This window comes from Gigantopelta aegis, chromosome 8 (assembly GCF_016097555.1).
Source record: "Gigantopelta aegis isolate Gae_Host chromosome 8, Gae_host_genome, whole genome shotgun sequence".
Lineage (NCBI taxonomy): Eukaryota > Metazoa > Mollusca > Gastropoda > Neomphalida > Peltospiridae > Gigantopelta > Gigantopelta aegis.
The window spans coordinates 35,453,216-35,475,645 of record NC_054706.1 but is presented as its reverse complement, the minus strand read 5'-3'; the positions used below and the strand labels follow the sequence as shown (position 1 = coordinate 35,475,645).

General features: G+C 35.1%; 1 protein-coding gene across 2 annotated transcripts; it reads left to right on the top strand.

Moving 5' to 3' along the window:
- The first annotated feature begins 1,380 nt into the window (after positions 1 to 1,380).
- Positions 1,381 to 18,847, top strand: LOC121379166 (coiled-coil domain-containing protein 6-like). Of its 2 annotated transcripts, none has more exons than XM_041507664.1 (9): positions 1,381 to 1,802; positions 3,225 to 3,374; positions 7,004 to 7,132; positions 8,554 to 8,657; positions 9,096 to 9,253; positions 9,921 to 10,077; positions 10,848 to 10,957; positions 11,567 to 11,763; positions 14,225 to 18,847. In XM_041507664.1, exons 1-9 carry the CDS (start codon positions 1,581 to 1,583, stop codon positions 14,294 to 14,296), a joined length of 1,299 nt encoding a protein of 432 aa, XP_041363598.1. In that variant the 5' UTR covers positions 1,381 to 1,580; the 3' UTR covers positions 14,297 to 18,847. The 2 variants fall into 2 exon arrangements, with proteins under 2 accessions (XP_041363598.1, XP_041363597.1); XM_041507663.1 differs by having other exon boundaries at positions 11,564 to 11,763.
- Positions 18,848 to 22,430: the final 3,583 nt, after the last annotated feature.

The following is a 22,430-nucleotide window of genomic DNA, read 5'->3' as shown; positions in this document are numbered from 1 at the left end:
TCTCTCTAAGACGTCAAAATTCGTTCTAACATTCTGGAACTATTTCACTGTTCAGTGCCCACTGTTGTCATTCCATTTAACGTGAAACACCTAAACCAATTTAGAAAATGTTTTATACAGCTTTGACTGAATGAAGAGACTAATCAGTCTAACGGAGGTACTAATAAAAACATTCATTCTATCTCTTAAATGTTGTGTGACTCCTTTCATTTTCTTGCAGGTAGATTAAATGTGAGGTGCTCAGTGGTGGATCTAGAAAATAATAAGAGGGGGTGGCTGGATTGGGACAGAATGAACCGGTGGGGGCTGAGCCATGGTGAACGTTCCGGGGACAAAGTCCTCTGAACTTTCGGCATTGTGGACATTTTAGAGCCTTATTTCACTGATTTCCGAGGATCTAATTCCTAATTAATAATTCCATAAAGTTGATAAATTTGTTGCAGTTTTCTCGATTCACAACAAAATATTATATCAAAAACGATTTAATTTTGTCCTTATCGATGTAAGCCATACTGATTGACAACAGAGCGATGCATATTATTTTCGCTAACGGAATGGCTTTATTTGCATCTTCCTGAACAAAACTTTGAAATAACGGTATATGTTTCAATTGTTTGGAATGAACATAAAGAAAATTGTCCAGGAAGGGAGGGGGTGGCTAACCACTCTATTCACACACACACACACACTCACACACACACGGATCCGCCACTGGGTGCTACACCTTTTATTGGTACACTGACATGATTGTCTGGGTGTGTTATGCTGCGTTCATTTGGTGATCGTGAATATCATGAATTCACAAGTTCCAAATTGTGAACACGACATCACCAAGTGGAGAACGTTCAGGCGATTTATAGACAATCTGCATTGTCACTCTAATCTCACACACACAAAATTGTAACTGCATGAATGATTTGTGTTTGTTCCGCCATTTTTACACGATTTGTGAAGATTGAGGCAGAAATTCCTACCCCAGTTCACAAGTTGTGTTCACGGGTTATTTCGCCAAATGAACGCTCTTCACAACTTGTGAATAGGGAGATACGATATTCACGACGTCTAATGAACGCAGCATTAATACGCTATTAAAAAAAATTAACATTATCAGCAATAGGAATTGATTTGGTCCAAGAGAACCTAAATCATTGACCTTTCACAACATGATACCATTTCCGTATTTAGGGGATCAATCATTACATTTTATTAAAATAAAAACTAAAATCCATTATTATGCAATAACTTGTTTCATAGTTGTTATTTTTTCATTACTACTATATGAGAATACTTTTTATTTCTTGTATGATACCTATTTTGAAATAAAAAAAAACATGTCACATTGTTGTTTGTTTTTTAGAACAATTATTGCTTCAGATTACTTCCATGTCGACATCAAGGTCGATTTATTTTGTTGACAAACAAACACTTGCATATTTTATCAAGAATTTGTCATTATTTCGTAATAGACACATGAGTATTACCCCAATGTGTTGATTATACACCAACGGTAGGTCAGGTGGTTAGATTATTTATCCATATCGAAGACCTGGTAAACACGTTGTTAATTCCATTGTGCTACAATGGCGGACAGTGCCAGCGAGTTTGAGAGCGATACCAGCTCCATGGATGGAGGCTCTAGTATGAAGCCCCCGTCTCCAGCCCAACTGGAGCAGCTGCAGAAGAGAGTAGAGTCTCTCCAGCAAGAAAACAGGGTGTTGAAAATGGAGTTGGAGACGTATAAGTTAAAGTGTAAATCTTTACAAGAGGAAAACAAGGACCTGAGAAGAGCCAGTGTGTCCATTGTAAGCAGTTGCTAATGTCTGTTTTTAGATATGACTAATACACACTGAGTTATTGGTGCTTAATATGTATAAAGTATAATATCTTTATATTCATATAGTCAGTGTATAGAACTTTAATCCTTGATGTAAAAATAAATAAAAAATTAGACGAATGATCAGCTAATTATGGGGAATTGTTTAAAGGGATGGAATCAGACTAAAATGGCAATACTACCAAAACAGAAATATTTTCGTTGACGAAAACTGAACCATGCTGGCTATAACAGCACCTCAATGTTTTGGCAAAAAACAGAACATTACTTCCTGTCATTGTTTGAAATCCAACCCAAAAACCAACTAACCCCAATACCGCCACAATATTATATATTAATATCTATCCCAATAAGCCAGAAATAAGTATATATTATTTTCCTATAGATACAAAATGAACCACCCTTTTCAAACTAGCTACAAGACAAATCAACAGTGTATCATGTTTTGTTAATGATGCACCAGTATTGTTCAGAAACCTACATATTGATTTGATAAAATGACTGTTTAATTAGTTAATTGGTCTATTATTTTGTTTGCTCCACCTGTGATTTCTGTTTGGCAGGTGTATATTTGGTAAATTACAAGGCGATGCAATTGTCTGGTTGCAATACCTCCCATCTGGACAGAAAAGGAATATGTATTACTATCATATTATTAACATCACAGGGTATTGTGATGCCTTTAGGGGCGGGATTTAGCTCAGTCAGTTGAGTGTTTGCTTGAGATGCTGGCGTCGGAGGATCAAACCACCTCAGGGGATCCGTTCAACTGATTGTTTTTTTTCTCGTTCCAACCAGAGCACCACATCTGGTCAAAAGCTGTGGTACGTGTGCTTGCCTGTCTGTGGGAAAGTGCATATAAAAGATCCCTTTCTGCATTAAGAAAATGTAGCAGGTTTCCTCTATTGACTATGAGTCAGAATAACCAAATGTTTGACATCCAGTAGCCATCTAAACACAATAACAAGTTGGTGAGTTGATGTGGGATGGAGACCTTATCCCTGTGACACCTTTGTTTTGCGACCCCTGCAAGTTAGCTTCAAGTTTTTCTGCCAGAAAGAAATTATTGGGTATACCACTGTGGAATTGAATGCAACCACAGTCAACAAAGGGGGATTGGGGGCCCCTCCCCCAGAAAGAAAATGGGTTAAGTTTAGGGTTTAGGCCTAGAGATCTGAATTAATATATTCATTTGACATTCATAATTTTATTGTTATTTTTGTTATTGCAATTTAATAAATATGTCTATATGTGACATTGAAGAACAGACTTCACAGTTTTATTGATATGAATTTAACATGCAGTAAGTGAAGAATAAATAATGAATGGGCATCTGTCTACAGAGCTTGCCTTTTGGGTAACACCTGAAATTCAAATTCTTTATCAACAGCAAGCCAAAGCAGAACAAGAGGAGGAGTTCATCAGTAATACTTTACTGAAGAAAATCCAGGCTTTGAAGAAAGAAAAAGAAATGTTGGCTATGAACTATGAACAAGAAGAAGAATACCTCACAAATGACCTTTCACGGAAACTTCTACAGGTACAACTTTACCTGACTTTTATAGTGAAAAGTTTTTGAAAATCAACAAAATGTCTAATTAAATTTATTAGTGAGACAGCCGTTGCAAAACGAAGTACTAGTAGGCGTTGAAACTGACGGAGTAGGAGTTGGGGATTTATCGAGAGCTACAGACACTCAGTAATGGGGGCACGCGAAGGGGTGGGGGGGGGGGGGATGTGGGGCTATATGGGCCAGAGTCTGTTACCACAGAAGTGTGCAATGTAGTCCACTTGTAATGCATATAGTTGGTGAAATTGTTGGCCCAAGAATGGAACAAGTACGACTGAGTGGTTTTCTGTTTTAAAAACAAGCTATTTTCCGTTTCATGTTTTTGTAAATTCCGTTTCATTTCCATTTCAGACTACAATATGCAATTAATAGTTGAACTAACACAAGTTGTGACAAATTAAAGTCCGAACCAAATTGTTAACAACTACAATAAATTACTCTCCTACCTTTAATTTCCAATACATTTCCCCCAAATTTTGTTTAGACATAAGTTGTGAAAAAACCATTACAGTGACACAGATTCCACATACGAGACTGTAACGATGTTGCTAGTGTCGACTTCGCTGAGGTAGCATATGGCAAAATGCATGCAGTTTTCTGCCGTCTGCCATTTTGTTTCTTTATGGAATACTCTTCAAGAGGGATGAAAGCCTCCAAAGTATGTGTCATAACTAATATAAAATCAATGATCTCTAGTGGTATCATTAAAAATAATAATAATATGACATTGCTATTTGTCATTAAATCAAAGTAATCCTATATATTAGTAGCGAAAAATCAAAGCAAAGGCTACAGTTATAATAACTACATAAAGCATGATTGTCTAACAATTACGTGCACTGCAGTTAGGGTTCACAAAATGTAAACATTTATTTTTTCATCTCTGTGACAGTCTAACGTCGTCTGCAAATTGAAGTATGCGCATGACACATCGGAAATAAAGTAACACTGCAATGTTCAGCCAGCTGTTTTTTGCTAAACGTTTGCAAACACATTTTGACGGTTGGTTCCAGAAATGGTCATTCGGTTTAATGTGTAGCGTAAAAATCTGTCTTCCAAGACAAGTATTCGCGACAAACCGCTGGCTAAACTTACTCCTGGAAAAAAACCCTGTCCCATCTGCACAGGCGCAACAGACTAAGGAGTAAACCAGCCCCAAGTTCAGCCAGCAAACGTTTCGCTAACGTTCGCGAAGTATTTGATTAGTTTCCAATGTCACCATTTGGTTTACTGTGAAGCACATAATCCTGTCTAGCGTTTGCCAATAGTACTGCGCACGGGTCAATCGTCAGTTTACAAAGTGTGGCAATAGTAAAATAGTATTAAATTTTTTAATTTTGCGGAAAATCCTAATTCTGTTTCCAAATGTAAATTCCTTTTCACAATGGGAATTCCATCCGTTTTCCGCGATCACGGAAAATCACTGGGTCTACTTGCTCATGAATCAGAACAAAATATATTTCAAAAACAAAAGCAATGAGCAGTAATGGATGCTGTATTCGTGGGAAAATCAAAGTTTTCCTGAAGAAATTAACCCATAGAAGCCGAGCTATACATTCAGACAAGAACCAAGACTATATGAACTGGAGTCTGAGCAACTGTAGCGAAAATAGACGTCGGAAATGAGCGTAGTAAACGTCGCATGCGACGCCTTGTTTTGCAACCACTGCAACTTTTCTCACACTAACATCATGTATAACTGGATATAATTATAAAAATAAACTTTAATAACTTCCTACCCTCCCATATTCAATCCCCCTTCAGCCAGCAAACTTTTCACTAACGTTCACGAAGTATTTGATTGGTTTCCAATGTCACCATTTGGTTTACCGTGAAGCGCATAATCCTGTCTAGCGTTTGCCAATAGTACTGCGCACGGGTCAATCGTCAGTTTACAAAGTGTGGCAATAGTAAAATAGTATTAAATTTTTTTATTTTGCGGAAAATCGTAATTCTGTTTCCAAATGTAAATTCCTTTTCACAATGGGAATTCCATCCGTTTTCCGCGATCACGGAAAATCACTGGGTCTACTTGCTCATGAATCAGAACAAAATATATTTCAAAAACAAAAGCAATGAGCAGTAATGGATGCTGTATTCGTGGGAAAATCTAAGTTTTCCTGAAGAAATTAACCCATAGAAGCCGAGCTATACATTCAGACAAGAACCAAGACTATATGAACTGGAGTCTGAGCAACTGTGGCGAAAATAGACGTCGGAAATGAGGGTAGTAAACGTCGCATGCGATGCGCTATGCCTTGTTTTGCAACCACTGTGAGAGTCATGTATGTCAGTAATTAATGCATTATAGCACTCATCTAATACAGATACAACTCTACCTGACTTTTTAAGGTTTTCTTTTTAGGTCACAAATTATTTCTTTTTTTTTATTGGAGTGTTGCCATATTAATTTTTTTAATGAAAAGGTAGTTTTTGGAAACCAACAAATATTTCTAGTTAAATTTATTAGTGACAGCCATGTATCTCAGTAAAATATTATAGCACTCATCTGATGTGATCAACCATATAGTTGACACCCTCACAGGGCTTGAAATGGCGGCCTATGAAAAGCAAGAGCAGTCCATTTTTTAAACCTTGCTGGTGAAATAAAAATTCACTTGCTAAAATTATCATAAAATTGCTCATTCAAAGGTGAAGGCTTATGAATTGAAATATTTGCAAAGGATTTGTCATGATTCCATATTTTTGTTTAACACTGTATTATTTACTTTATGCACATGAATATTTCTTTGACCATGTTTTGAAGTATAGTGTGCAAGCTTTGCAAATGGAATACACCTACATCAAATCCGGAGGTGTCAGTTTATCAATATTTGCAATTTGTTACTATAATTTTTACTTCTTTTACACATTGTGTATTTTTTCTGTATCCCTTACAAGGAACATTTTGCATCGCGTCATGATCACTACCAGGGCTAGCTCTGGGTGAGCAAAACAATTCGCCAAATTGTTTATTAAACTTTAAAAAATACAGAAATTGACAGTTATTTTCTTTAAAAAAATCAATTATTACATGAAATTATTTCGCCAAACTAAAATAAAATTCACCAACTGCTTTCAAAATTCGCAATTGGCGAATTTGGCGAGTATGACTACGTAAGTTTCAGAGATCCGCTACACAATTTTAAAACATTAAACAGTAGTTGCTAATCAATTATTAGCTGACTAGAAATATCCCTAATCAAGATTTTGAAAACACAATGTTCCTTGCCGTAGTTCTGTCTTAGTGTTTTCCCTAGCCTGTTTTAGTATGGAGCAGCACCATGCATCAATAGTCTAGCACCATCTTGCCTTAATCAGCACCATGCTGCCCTGAGATTAAACAAGCCTTTTTCAATAATTAATTCTAAAATTGCCTTTATAAAACATAAATTACATTAATGTTTATTTCAATTAATTTTTGTATATTTTTAATGAAAAACAAGTGCCCCGAAAATGGTGAAAATGCCCCAAAAGTATTTGGTCTACCATGCCTTGCCATATTTCTAGGGAAATCACTATGTCTGTATGACAAACTTTGCTACCCTCTGCTCAAACTTTCTAGCAAAAGTTACTGACAGTACGTATTGTAATTTTAGCTGAGACAAGAAAAGATCGAGTTGGAGCAGACACTGGAGAAGGAGCAGGAATATCAGATCAACAAATTGATGCGGAAGATAGAGAGGCTGGAGGCCGACACTCTCTCCAAGCAGCAGACACTCGAGCAGGTTGTGCCTTTCAAATAGTAAATATACACCACACAGTTGACAAAGGGCCAGCAGATGTTTTGCTTATTGTTTGCTAGTTCAATAGAGTTTTAGCAAGCTCTGATCACAGATGACTTCTAAACATTATTTCAGTCAAATATTGTCAAATACAATGCCAGCGTTAAGAAATGGCAAGATGGCAGAATGCCGTTTATTAATGCGCATGTCAGGAAGTGCTTACACATAACTGTTATTGATGTCGGAACATTCTATGACAAATATGACCTGTGATTTTCATGAAAAACCATGAACCGGGCTACCCCATAAACCGGTCTATTTACATTTGTCTTGTTTTTAAGGAATCTGCATACCATTGAAATACTTTTGTTGAATTAAGAAATTTTTTCCCAAAACAAAGTGCACAAATGAGAAAAAGACAAGTAGACATCAAAATATTTTTATACATAGGGAAGTGTATATACACGACCTCCATTTTGCACTGTGTGCACTATATTAAATGGCATGTAATATTAAACAAACCAAAATAAACAACAGTTTTATACCGCTGTCGTTGTCAAAGTCTCGTCAGCTTCGCAGATTCATAGATTCATTGCATAAGATATTTGGAAACGTCACGTGACACGCGTTACTCTTGAAAACAATAGCCCAGTTTACAGGAATAGCTGAAGAATGTCAACATTAGACTACGACAGGCATATAATCTCTTGACAACAGAAAATGGCATGAATATTAACATTTGTCGGTTGATTTTGACAATGAAGTAATTAATGTAAAACATTATTTCATCAAATCGATCGTACATTACAATGCGCGTGTGCAGAAACTATTTCTCGTTAATAGGTCGGTTCACGGTTACTCGAGGATACATGCAAAAATGTGAAAATGGTGATTTAAAAAAAATGTATTTATGAAAACTACTCAAATGTGCATTCGGCTAGTATTTGTTATACATTGGTTTGTAATGATACATGTTACCTTGGTCACTCTAAATTGTTGTTTAAATCATTAAGTTTAAGAACATGCCACAACATAGACATCTTATAATGGAGGAATCTGGTGGGGTGGGGTTTTTTTAACCATATTTAAAGAAAATTGCTAAAATATCTACTGGCCCTTATTTAATTTTGTTGAATATACATATACTAATGACAAAATATAAATAATAAAGCCCCTGACTTGCCCTAAGTTAAAACTCCAAACTACAGAGAATCCGAACAACATCTATGGTAATTGAATTAAAATTAATCTTTTTAAATATTTTTTTTTTAAATAGTGATATAATATGCAAAATAAGTATAATGAAAATGCTACTGTATGTTAGCTCAGGCCATAATTACCACACATTCCACTCTTGATCTTCTTACATATATACATGTGTTTTAGAACTTTGTCATGTGTATTTTGTTTATTAATCTTTCCAGTTAAGAAGAGAGAAAGTGGAGCTGGAAAATGTTCTGGAACAAGAGCAAGAGTCTCTTGTAAACCGATTGTGGAAAAGAATGGATAAACTGGAGGCAGAGAAAAGGTGGGGTTTTTTCCTCACAGTTAATTGGTATCTGTGCTTTATGTTTAAACAAAATACCAAGCATATCTTATTAATTTGTTACAACTCTTACCAAACACAATATGTGAAATTTATACCTAGCTTTTTTCTGGACTGAAATACTAAAAGCAATTTTTTTTTTTTTTTTTTTTTTCTCCATTTACAAGTTTAAAACCTTATCTAAGACCTCCAAGTATTTTATATTATACTGTAGGATAGATAAAACCTCCTGACTAAAGGAACATAATGTAAATTGGGAGTACAAAATGAATTAAGATGGAATAACTATCAAATCCATATTGCACAAACTTGCCTTTTTATTAAACTAATATTTGCTTTCATTTGTTTGGGTTTCTGGATGAGATTTACTGATAACAACCAGATGTTGAACTGTAATCCTGTGTGTATTGCCATTGACAGAACTCTACAGGAGAAACTCGACCAGCCCGTGTCTGCCCCTCCCTCACCACGTGATATCCACAACGGCGACACGGCCAGCAACCTGATGCAGCACATTGCCAACCTCAGGAGTGAAACGAGTCGGCTTAAGGAACAGCTAAAAGCGGCTCAGACAGAACGTTAGTTTAGATATAGTGTTCTTTTGGTAGTCGCATTATAGACTGAATGTCAGTTTAGATATAGTGTTCTTTTGGTAGTTGTCTTGAGGAACAGCTGAAAGCGGCTCAGACAGAACATTAGTTTAGATATAGTGTTCTTTTGGTAGTCGCATTATAGACTGAATGTCAGTTTAGATATAGTGTTCTTTTGGTAGTTGTCTTGAGGAACAGCTGAAAGCGGCTCAGACAGAATGTCAGTTTAGATATAGTGTTCTGTTGGTAGTTGTCTTAAGGAACAGCTGAAAGGGGCTCAGACAGAACGTTAGTCTAGATGTAGTGTTCTTTTGGTAGTCGCATTATAGACTAAACGTCAGTTTAGATATAGTGTTCTCTTGGTAGTCGCATTATGGACAACGTCAGTCTAGATATAGTGTTCTTTTGGTAGTATTGCAATTCTAGGAATATCAAGGGTTCAAATTTTTTCTTGCTAGTAGTTTTTGTTTGCTGTGTGTAATCCCTGATGTATATAATTAACTTGGTTATATTAAAAATCTATAGCAATTTTGTAAATTTAGAACATAATATTAATGAATAAATGTTTTGTTATATAATCTCTATTTTGCTGTGATTAAAGGAAAATATCAATCGGAAATATATGTTGATGTAAAGCTTATTGCATTTATTTCAGATGAGGAGAAAATGGCACAATATGCCCAGGAAGAGCATCACATCCGAGAAGAAAACCTGCGATTACAGCGCCGTCTGCAGCTTGAAATGGAGAGACGTGAAAATCTGTGTCGTCACTTGTCCGAAAGTGAGTCCAGTCTTGAGATGGATGATGAAAGGTAAGTTTACAGGTGCATGAATAAATGCATGACCGTTAAGGCTAGCTGTGGGTAAGCAAAAAATATGACAAAATCTTCTATTTAAACATAAAAAATAGCAAAAATCCAGTTATTTTTTATTTATTTATTACATGAAATGTGTTCGCCAAATTAAAATAAAATTTGCCAGTTGTTTTAAAAATTCACTGTTGGTGAATTTGATGAGTGACAAAGCCAGTCCAGTAACCTCTGTTATAGATGTATTTTCATTTAATTCTTATTTACTGGATTGTTATAATAATTAAGAGTCATCAGGATTTGTTTTCGGTAAATGTTATTGTGTTCAAAGTAAAGTTTGTTTTATTTAACGACGCCACTAGAGCACATTGATTTTTTATCTTATCATTGGCTATTGGATGTCAAATATATGGTCATTCTGACACTGGTTTTTTTAGAGGAAACCCACTGTCGCCACATAGGCTACACTTTTATAACAGGCTGCAAGGGATCTTTTATTTGCACTTCCCACAGACAGGATAGCACAAACCATGGACATTGTTGAACCAGTTATGGATCACTGGTCGGTGCAAGTGGTTTACACCTACCCATTGAGCCTTGTGGAGCACTCACTCAGGGTTTGGAGTTGGTATCTGGATTAAAAATCCCATGCCTCGACTGGGATTCAAACCCAGTACTTACAAGCCTGTAGACCGATGGCCTAACCACGATGCCACCGAGGCCGGTCTGTTTTGTGTTCAAATATTGATATAGATTTTGTTTCTTTGTTTCAGACACTTCAATGAGATGACCAAGCAGCAGGACAGTTACGCTGTGCGTGCTCGGACAGTTTCTAGTCCTATCCCGTACGGATCTCCAACATCGTCAAGACCTCTTTCCCCGAGTCAGTTTTATTTCTTCGCAGTCTGTTACTCCAGTACATTTATGAAAATACTGCAATCAAAACAACTTAATTGTAGAATTAACTGGTTTCTAATAAGTTGTAGTGACAATTAAAATAATATGGTATTTTATTATTGACAATAATACTAAATTATCAGACTTATTCCTTAGTGGGTAAAATTCTTGTTATAATCATGGCACTTGATGGGGTTTTATAGTATGTGATTTTATATAATATTCATTAGAGATAGAGTTAAAATTAAAATTTCCAGTTTTATTTCATTTATACTAAATTATCTAAAGTTGATGACTTGGCTAGGGATTTTCGAAGCTATCTTAGCGCTAAAAATCGTAAAAGCATTGTAGGCTGTACAGCACATGCCATAGTGACGTCATAGCTTACAATGGTTTTACTACTTCTTAGCACTAAGATAACTTCGGAAATATGGTCCATATGGGCATCATTTCACATTTTGTGTACATAGAACCCTGGCTTTGTTCCTGATTGATGACCACAAATGCTTAACTAGATTTACCCTGATTGTGATTTTTGGACATCATAGCTGCAGGTTAATTAACCATTTTTTATGCTTCTGTGTTTTTTCAGCAGGTCTCACATATGTTGCAGCCAAGAGTCCGCCTAGCCCAATGAGAAAATGTGTTCCATCGCTGTCCCAGCAGTTCCACATCCCAGCACATCCGCCGTCACACCCTCCCCCACATGCTCCTGCAGCACAACACGCCTCTGTCTTTCTCCCCGGGTCCTCCCTGCCCATGTTCTCAAGTGTTGTCAACCCTAATGTCCACGTAAGTTAAGACTTGGAGTGTCATTTATTTGTATCAGTTTACTTGTTGCACATAGCTGTCTGTAAGAAGTATCACTAATTTATTCTGTGATCCATATACAGAATTTCACATACGTTGTTTTCACTTCTATTTATTGCACGAGTTTACTTTGCGCAAGAATATATTCCACAAGACTGCATAGCGGTCAAGTAGTATGTTCTTGAGCAAAATAAACGAGTCCAATAAATAGGAAGCGAAAACAACATATGTGAAGTTCTGTATTTATTACATATCTTCTTTTATGCTTTACAAAATCGGCTTTTAATTTAATACTTTCTTAAATCTATGATTAACACTCCTTTCATTGATTTACGTAACGTTAAGAATCATACTCTGCGGCAGCCTTGTGTAATGTTTCAAATACGATTTGACGTAATTTGTTAATCATATATGACATCAGTAACAAGAAGGCGCTAATTCCAGTAAAGATTAAATAGGAATTGTCCATTTAAAAGTTCCGGTCCAGATTGCACATATGTGTGATACAAGGTACATTTATCACACAGCTTGAAATGTCTTTATCACTATAGTAAGATTGAATAGATAGCAAACCAGTGTACTGATACAGAGATTAAGCGACTACTAAAAAAGAAAAGAAAAAAGGTTTGATATAACTCCGATATTTTTAGGTTGTATTAATGCATTAATACAAAATATTTTGTTTTTGTTTTCATATTTCTCACATTGCCTTTAACTGTTAAACACTTTATAAGATAGTGGACTTTGTCCAAACCGATATCTTTGTAATGTGATTTCACCAATTGTCACAGAATGTCCAGTGACAATAACATGGATAACATCTGCCTAATCCAGCATTCAGCGTATGCTGGTGCATATGATCAATTGCCCTAAAATCCAGTTTCTCTTAGAGAGAGTCCATTGTGAATGGCTTTCATATTTGGCATACCCTGAATGCAGTGGATCTGGTCCATGGTTAATGTTATTTAGAACTAATATATATATATATATATTTTAAAGCCTACACTATTTATGAAACTTCCACAGAAACTAATAATTTTTGTAACCTTTACACTATTAAAACTGTTAATAATGAATTCCAATTTACTAAGAGAAGACAGCAAATTTGATTCTCTTTATGTGCCGATTTGTGCAGTTGAAAGACTGACATGATGAACATTCATATCAACTACAAATTAGGACATTCAAGAGTAATTATATGTTTTTTCATGATGACCACATGTGCCTTCCGCTCATGGCATATACAAGATAATATTGATTTTTATGTTTACTATATTCCAATCAACCTCAATGGATCTGGGTTTTTTGTCCATCTCAAACGGTGCTCTACGACTGGAACATCAAGATTGTCATATGTACTGTTCTGTCTGGGGGAAAAGACATATAAAAGATCCTTTGCTGTCTTATTAATAAGAGTAGCCTATATAGCAACAGTGGGGTTTCTTTCACTCTGGACCGGCCTCGGAGGCGGCGTGGCAGGCCATCGGTATACAGGCTGGTAGGTACTGGGTTCGGATCCCAGTCGAGGCATGGGATTTTTAATCCAGATGCCGACTCCAAACCCTGAGTGAGTGCTCCGCAAGGCTTAATGGGTAGGTGTAAACCACTTGCACCGACCAGTGATCCATAACTGGTTCAACAAAGGCCATGGTTTGTGTTGTCCTGCCTGTGGGAAGCGCAAATAAAAGATCCCTTGCTGCCAATCGGAAGAGTAGCCCATGTAGTGGCGACAGCGGGTTTCCTCTCAAAATCTGTGTGGTCCTTAACCATATGTCTGACGCCATGTAACCGTAAATAAAATGTGTTGAGTGCGTCATTAAATAAAACATTTCTTTCTTTCTTTCATTCTGTTATTTCTCGTTCCAGCCAGCTCCACAACTGGTATAACAAAGGCCGTGGTATGTACTATCCTGTCTGTGGGATGGTGCATATAAAAGATCCCTTGCTGCTAATCGAAAAGAGTAGCCCATGAGGTGGCGACAGGGTTTTTTTCTCTCAATTGATGTGTGGTCCTTATCCATATGTCCGACGCCATATAACCGTAAATAAAATGTTTTGAGTGTGTCGTTAAATAAAACATTTCCTTCCTTCTTTCACTGTATTGACCAAATGTAGAAATAACTGAGATCATGTTAGACCCCAAATAACCATATTTTAAAAATGTACTGTTAAACAAATTTAATATTCCTTTCCATTCTACAATTCTCATAGGATGGTGTGAGACCTGCTGTGTTTATTAGAAATATTACACTGTGTGCTAGACAGGTTTTTTCCTTTAGTTTTCTCAGGCCATACTTCCCAATTACGCTGTGCTTCACATTAACAGCCGCTTATTTAACAATTGTTGTTCTTGCCTTTGTATCTTAAAAATGGGTCCTTTGAAATTAACTCCTTAACTGTGCTAATCACTGTTTATTGATTATTTATTTTTGTTATCTTATAGCAACCAAGACCAAGTCCAGAAAAATTTGCAAAACCTAGTGATTTTTCTAATGAGAAGAACGATAAAACCTGAAAGCTGATGAGATCTCTCTACTAAGTGTGATGAACTGATAAAACTGAAGGTCTTCATATCTTAACCATATCCTCTTTTGAAGTGGTGGAGTGGTGTGTCCAGTCTTTTCTGTTGGTGCTACAAGGCCTTATCACAACACATGAGTGTATATTGTGTTCCTTTGACCCCTGTGGATGAGTTTAGACTGACCCACTTTGATGGATGGTTCTTGGCGTGTCTGACCATGGGGGTTAAAAGTGTTAATCTGTTATTCTCGCACAGTGTTATTTGTTTGCGTCTGCTTGCTGAATTTCTATGCTTTGATTGTCCTGAGATTTTCTCATAGTATCATTGCAGGGTTCGCACAAGCCTTTGAAAGTATTTTAATTTGAAAACATTCAACTCGAGACCTTGAAAGTACTTGAAAATAGCTATGTTTTGTGAAAGTTTGTTAAAATGATGGCTATAGGTAATATTTTGCAAAACAAAATACTCTTGTATATCGTTATGCTTTCAGTGATAACATGTTTCTCTTTGTTTACCATCCGTCCATATATTTGCATTTAAAACGTTTTCCCCCTACATTATCATGAGTTCCCTATCACTTATATGTCACTGTTAAGTGACTAAATATCAAATACTGTAAAATCACGTGAAGCTGAGACTGTAATTAAAGCCTACCATGTTGACAGTTCCCTGTTCTTTTGTTATCCTTGCAGGCTGTTTAACTGCATAGTTGCAGGTTTTCAAAATGCCCATGCCTAACATTAAACCGAAAGTAATCAAATCGGTCTCAAGAATGATCATGGGGTTTTGGGGTTTTTGGTGAGTGCAAAGTCTCAATTCCACATTTATTACATTCCTTCAAAATTGATCTTTAAAAATCAAAATTAAATAGGTCCTTTTTATTTTATCACAAGTAATGTGTGTGAACCCTGTTACTCCGAGTTCATTGCTTTAGAATAACAATATTCAGCTTTCAGTTAGATCATGAAATCAGGAAAGCATTTTTGGCCTTGCTTTGGTAAAATGGATTACTTTTGTTATTATCTTCGTTTCTTTGGTGGTATTCATCTTTATGGGCATTTCAAAAAACTTTACAGGCTTTAATTTTGTCTTTCTTTTTATCCATATAGCTTTTATCCATATAGCATATACAGATGGTAAATGTATTGTTTTTCTAAAGATCCACAATCGATGTTGAACAGAATAGTATCACTAAAATATTTCTTGAGGATTCAAAAAAAATTTTAAAAGTCTCACGTTTAATTCTTATAAAATATTTGTACCTATTTTGTCTAAAATGTGGTCAAAAATACATGTATAGTTACGGTCAAAGTGTTATGCATATGGCTAGATATCAGTGTTTATTGGGGAGGAGGGGAATTTGGTCGTTGTCTGTAGTAAGAATTTCTCCACAAAGTGACAGGTTTCTACATTCTATGGCTGTCAATTCCAAATAATTGCCTTGTCTGTCTGCTAGTCCCTTTTTTGGTAGTACTTCAATAGCCATTATCTAGCAATTAACTTTTTGTGTCTTATTTGATTTCATTATACTCGTAGAATACAGTATAGTGTTGTTTTTCACTTGAATATTTTTTCAGCCCCATTGTCCATACCAGTAGTTACGTAATTATGTAACTGGGAAATACTTACTATAGGACCCTACTGTATATTGCAGTTTAAAAATGTATGAACTGTTTGATGCTTGTCCTTTCGTCAAATAATATGTTTCAACGTCAAGTGCATGTATATGTAGTTCACATAATATGTGCATATTGTGCTCTTTCTTTATAACCAAAATAAGTTAACATTCCATCTCCATGTGACTAATTAGCCAGTGATTAATAAATCAATGTGCTCTTGTGTGTTGTTAAACAAAACTAACTTTTAACTTTTTAACTTTAATGTGTGTTGCACATTTGTACCTAGTCATCACTATTTCTGTGAAAAGAAAATACTGGTTTCAGAAAGTGAATTTCCATCACTGGAAAACCCCCACTATATTTGACAGTCTTGAATGTCCGAAGAACTTTATATTTTGACCATCTTGGGAGTCGAGTTATTAACATCTAAAATATTAATTTCAGAAACTGGGATGTAACCAGTAAACCCATCTTTTGTTTTATCAAATATTATACACGCTTGTTGCTGCCGAGTTGTGAAGTGTTTGTTGGATCAATTATTCTTAGGTGGACGACCGCATAGCCTCCGTAGATACTCACAAAACAGTAGGATAGGTCTGCTAGTCAAGGTTTTGTTTATACAATTTGTAATTTTAATAAATACATTTCTGTTTTTTGTGTGTGCTTCATGTTTTGTCAAGACTCATGCTTTTTGTTGAGGACTTTTTTTTCCTCTTTTTTTTTTTTTAATTTTTTTTAAGGAAAACTGTTGCTTCTTAGTCTTACAAAGCAGTTGACTGGTTTATTCATTCATCATGGTACACCATATTTTGTAATTGTGAGAAGTGGTTTGCTGCATGTGTTCACTTCGGTAATTTGACATTTTTGTCGAAAGCAAGGTCTTAATAATGCATTGTAAATGTCACCAATGTGTGGATATTCATTGGAATAATATGGTTCAAAAATTATAAGTAAATTTTGAACCAAATGCAACTGAATTTCTTACCACACCTATTGGAAAGAACAATATATCATGTGTGGGAAATCGATTTAAAGGGATCGGATTGGCTGTTCCACAGTTACATGCCACACTGACCAATTAAATGAATGGAACAACTGAAATTGATTGTGATGTGCCAGCACAAATTTACCATAAATCTTACTTTTGAAGATACATAAGAAGTAAAGTACTACAGGTACTGTTTTTCTTACAACTCGTATATAAATGCAACTCTGTTCCACTTGCCAAGATATATTATGAAACATCTTGTTACATGTAGATCTCATACAGCCACCTATGGTATCCTTCATTATAAAAGTTATCTTGTTAATTTGTAGTGTTAAATATTTAAATAGACGTGGCAAATATGATAGTGTAGTTTATAATAAAATCATCAATTAAAGAAGTTACTTTTTCAGCCATCTTTGTTCGTGTAAAATAATGGTTTATTTATCGAATAGATGGAAAAAAAACTCCATCATGTGCAGTCATGCGGGATAGAAAAAGTACACCCTCATTGGTGGAAATTTCAACCCTGGGACTCTGCAAGCCTAGTCCTGGGTTGAAATTTCCACCAGCTTGGGTGTACTTTTTCTATCCCACACGACCACATATTAATGGAGTCTATTAATCTTGAACACCCATTCATTTGCTATGGTATGTTTGAGAGCATATGTTTCCTGTAGTTGTAGTAATGAGATCACACATTGGCAAGTATCCATTCTTTCACCAATTCTGTCATCCGGTTTCCATTTACAGGCAAACTAATGTTTTTATTAAAAGTACTTCAGGTTATTGCAGAATCACTATTTGCAAGAGTGGTTCAGTCCTTTACAGTGTGTGATATGGATAGAATCCTCATTTGAAAAAAAGCAACAGTTGGCCAATATAGGAGATATCAAGATGTTAAATTAGAAGCTTTGTTTTAATAGCCTTTTGCTTTGTATTAGTACCTGTAAACAAACATTTCTTATTTCTTGTATTTGCATATTCGTGTTTTAGACTGCCTTTCCACAGCTAGTTGTGAGGGTAAAACCGCACAAAAGAACAGGCAGCCTTAGTTGTTGTTAAAAGTAAATACAAAGTAAACCAAAGAGCTTTCTTCTAATTGTCCATTAGTTTCAACTGTCCGTGTTCTCGTGCATATATAGAATAACTGTATTGTCTGCTCAGAATGTCATTTTAGATGTAATAAATCGGGGGGGGGCATATGTATACAACCACAAATTTATGGAGTTTGTGTATGCAGAGTTTTAGTAATCGGGAACACTGCTGATTCATCATTGTTAAAGCAAAACTTCAATTGCCTGGTAGGTTGATGGGCATAATAAAAGTTTGTGGGAGCTTTTTTTATTTTTTATTTGGAGTGTTCAGTAAATGTTAAGTAACATTAGAAAAATGTCATATTTTTATATATCTAAACGTTTTGAAAAATCAGCAACTTGATTACCAGTAATTTAAATTTTTAAAATTTGTATTAATTCATGCATAGTATAAAAGGTAATTATAATTAAAATAGAAGTGAAATAATGAAAGCTATTTGAACATTTTAAAAAGACTATCAAACTATTTGCCCCTTTTTCCCTATGGTACCTAAGATAAATGCAGAAAACACCAACATTGACTTATTAAAATATGGTTAAATTTTTTAAAAATGAACAACGTAGAGTTTGGTAAACAGTGATGTGGGCCCCATGTATTGAGAAATGCGTCTCAAAGTTTATGTACAGTTTAAGTCTCATCATTCAATTTTGTGAAAAACCAGTCTCCACTGAAATGTTTTTGAGGAGCTTTAATTTTCAGTTTGGTTGGTTGTTTAAGGTTGAAACAGATGGAAACAATCTGTTGATTCATCACTGCGATGTTGTTTTCTGTATTGGTTTATGCTTTTATACATTGTCCTTGTACATTATGTATATTTTGAAGGTAATAAATTTTATTACGATCTTTGTAGGTTTTTTTTTACTTAACTGCTTTGTTAAAAGTCAATATTTAGTTGACCCGATATTGGTTGGTGCAATTATATATTTCATTAGTGTAGGTTGTTTTCTGGAAATATAAGTTAAAAAACGACAACAATCTAGTTGTGTTTAGCTGTTTATTTCAACATTGCTATTCTAAATGCTGTTTGTCAAATAGTTCACAGAACATCATGGAATTAGTACAGCAAGACATTTCAACGATATTTGGAGGCCAATAAAACTAGCCCCAAAAGAATTAATAAGCCATAGGTAAGTATGATCAACAACCATGATGTGTATTATGAGATAAATAAATATGAAAGACTAATAACGAGTCCAGTTATCCAAGCACATGATGTGAATGTAAAGTTATGTTATATCTTGACTTGGAATGGGTGCCAATTTTAAATCTGCTATTCTGCAACAGAATTCATTCTATAGGTATTTATTTCTGAAAGTAATTATACATTAGAAAGTTGCCACAGTAGTTTGGGTTGTAAAATAATATTGGCAAGGGAAAAAAAAGAAACTAAAATATGGAATGTAACTGGATAATGTTAAAAGAAATAATACATATGACTTCCCCTGTACTGAATTGTGCTAACAATAAATGTATCTGATGGAATGTAAACAATATAGTATGTCCTAACTGGCACCGATACTACATTCATTTGTGATAACAGTGATGAGACTATTTGTTAACAAACACTTTGTTAATGATCCCACATTAAGTTTCCACTAAAATGATATACTGGCACTTGAAAGAATTTTTTAAAAAGCCAAATACTTGAGATAACCTACCCAACTTCTATTATCTTAACCTGTTTTTCCTGGGTTGACTTAATAGATACATACATTAAATGTTACAAATACAGCAATATCATGATTATACATTAAAAGATAAATAACCATACATTGTTGCATCAATATACCCAACAACTTAATACATTATGTCTAATAGACAAGCAAGTCGATAAATACAACTCCTCACCATATTATTTACACCAGTTTACTGAATTATCATGATCGATAAATCGGAGATCTCATTGTTTTCAATTACTTTACTCCAGACCCAGGAACTCTTGATCCAAGACATCCTACACATTACCTGAATCCAGGAATGTCCTACCTAATTGAAAATGGGAAAAAAAAGGATTACATTTTAAATGGCCTTTAAATATATTTGCTAGTTTCATATTGTGAAATATGAAGAAAAGAAAACAACGTAAACCAACCAAATTCATGGATAGTACCAAATATTTAAAAGATTTAAATAAACTTACAGGGGTAATCAAACATAAAATCTAGCTCTAGCAATGTATTTTTTTTTTTTTTGCAATATATTAACACTAATGATACACTTCGATGTTTGAAAATTATGATAAATATACGATAATAAATTGTTCAGCAAGGCCATGAATGCTAACAGCAATGCACTGCAAATGAATCAACATAATACATCAAAGTAAAGGTCATAATAACCACTTTTTAAGAAATGCCCCCATGAATACTTTTAACCAACTTTTACCAATCATTATACTGCCCAAAACACACCGAATCTGGATCCGTGTCTGGCGAGTGTGGCAAATACACAATGCATGGTCTGCGTCTGTAGGCATCTGGGTTTGTAACAGTTAGGTGTTATCAATATATACTGACAAAAGTTCATATTTGTGAATACATAAACTATAATTATGCGAATTCCACATTGATCAATATATTATGGTATATTTTTCCTGTTAATTATAAAGAAAAAAAAGTAAGGCTTAAACATTGTGCAGTTGCTAGTCTGGCAGAGTGAAAACACGATGCATTTTCTATGTCGTCTGTTGCCAGATCTGTAGTGCCAGCACAGACACATCTGTTTCATCACCTTTATGATCTGCTACCACACTCGCTAGACCCAGACCGACAATCGGTGTCTGTTGGGTCTTACTCTCATGTATGTTTTTACAGCAGAATTTGTTTGTTTTAGTCCAATACACTTTCTCAACTGCTTCCAGAACATATCTAGACTTGTTTTTCAAATTATACAGCTTGCATTGGTAGAATTCCTCACATAATGATCTGTGATGCACCATAAAAGTATGTCATTATCATAGTAATACATCTTTGCTGTGTAACACTGAAGCTAATATAGTATTCTGTAAAACTGCATAAATCTGTAATTAACAAGTATAGTAATAAGTCTTTTTAAAATATTCAGCGAGCATTATTCACTTAACACATTTCGTAGATCACAACACTTTTTACGTACACATGCGTCTTGTATGTGTACATGTAAAGTAATTTAATAACACACATCACGACAATTGTACGTACATCTTAGCAGGAGTAGTACGTTCATATATCACAACACTTGTCATGTACATATCTCGGTAAATGTACACATAATATTACTAACATAACAACAAAATGGTATATTTTATTATTGCACATTTTCGTTTTAATGTTATGCTTGTTTTGAACCTGACAAAACTCATGTAGACTATATAAATACATGTACCCACACAAAAAAACCCAGTTCAAATACTTTGTGCTAAAATAAACACACAACTTGCATGAACAAGGAAAGTGGATAGTAAAAGTCAGAATTTATCACAAATGTATAATAAAAACATTTCTCCTTCAGAACAAAATAACACCCCAGTTTATAAATAAATAAAGTACCATATCACTGATCTGTAATAACAAAAATACTTTACTGATACCAGTGTACCACCAAATAGTGCAGCAGTCCCAACTTTGTTTTAACTTGAAACAAACACACAATTAAGAATATTCACTAATACTCCGTTTCTTCACCCCATATATTTCTATACTCTATCTCTGCATATCGATCTGTTGTTCACTCTAAATGTTGCGAGTCAGCATAAAACAGACCGGGTAGTTCACTACATACTGAGCTTTTAAAGTCTAGACTTTTCTTTAAGTTAAGTCTAAATTTCAGATGATTTATTTGTTTTACTTTTGTGTTATATCCAATTAAGGTTCAAGCATGCTGTCCTAGGCACATATTTTGGCATCTGGGATCTCTCTCTGGGTTAATGGTTAGTTAAAAACAGTGTGTTTTGTTTAACATCACTAGCGCACATTGGATATCAAACATTTGGTAATATTGACATAAGTCTTAGAGAGGAAACCCGCTACATTTTTCCATTAGTAGCAAGGTATCTTTTATATATCTACAAATAGGATAGCACATACCACATCCTTTGATATACCAATTGTGGTGCAATGGCTGGAACAAGAAGTAACTCAATGGGCAGGGGTCGATCCTAGACTGACTATGCATCAGGCAAGTGCTTTTACCACTGGGCAATGGTTAGTTAGACAGGAAAGGAAGGAAATAGTTTATTTAACGACGCACTCAACATATTTTATTTACGGTTTTATGGCATTGGACACACGGTTAAGAACCACACATATTGAGGGAGGAAACCCACCGTCGCCACTTCATGGACTACTCTTTTTGATTAGCAACAAGGAATCTTTTATATACACCATCCCATAGACAGGATAGTGCATACCACAGCCTTTGATGTACCAGTTGTGGTACACTGGCTGGA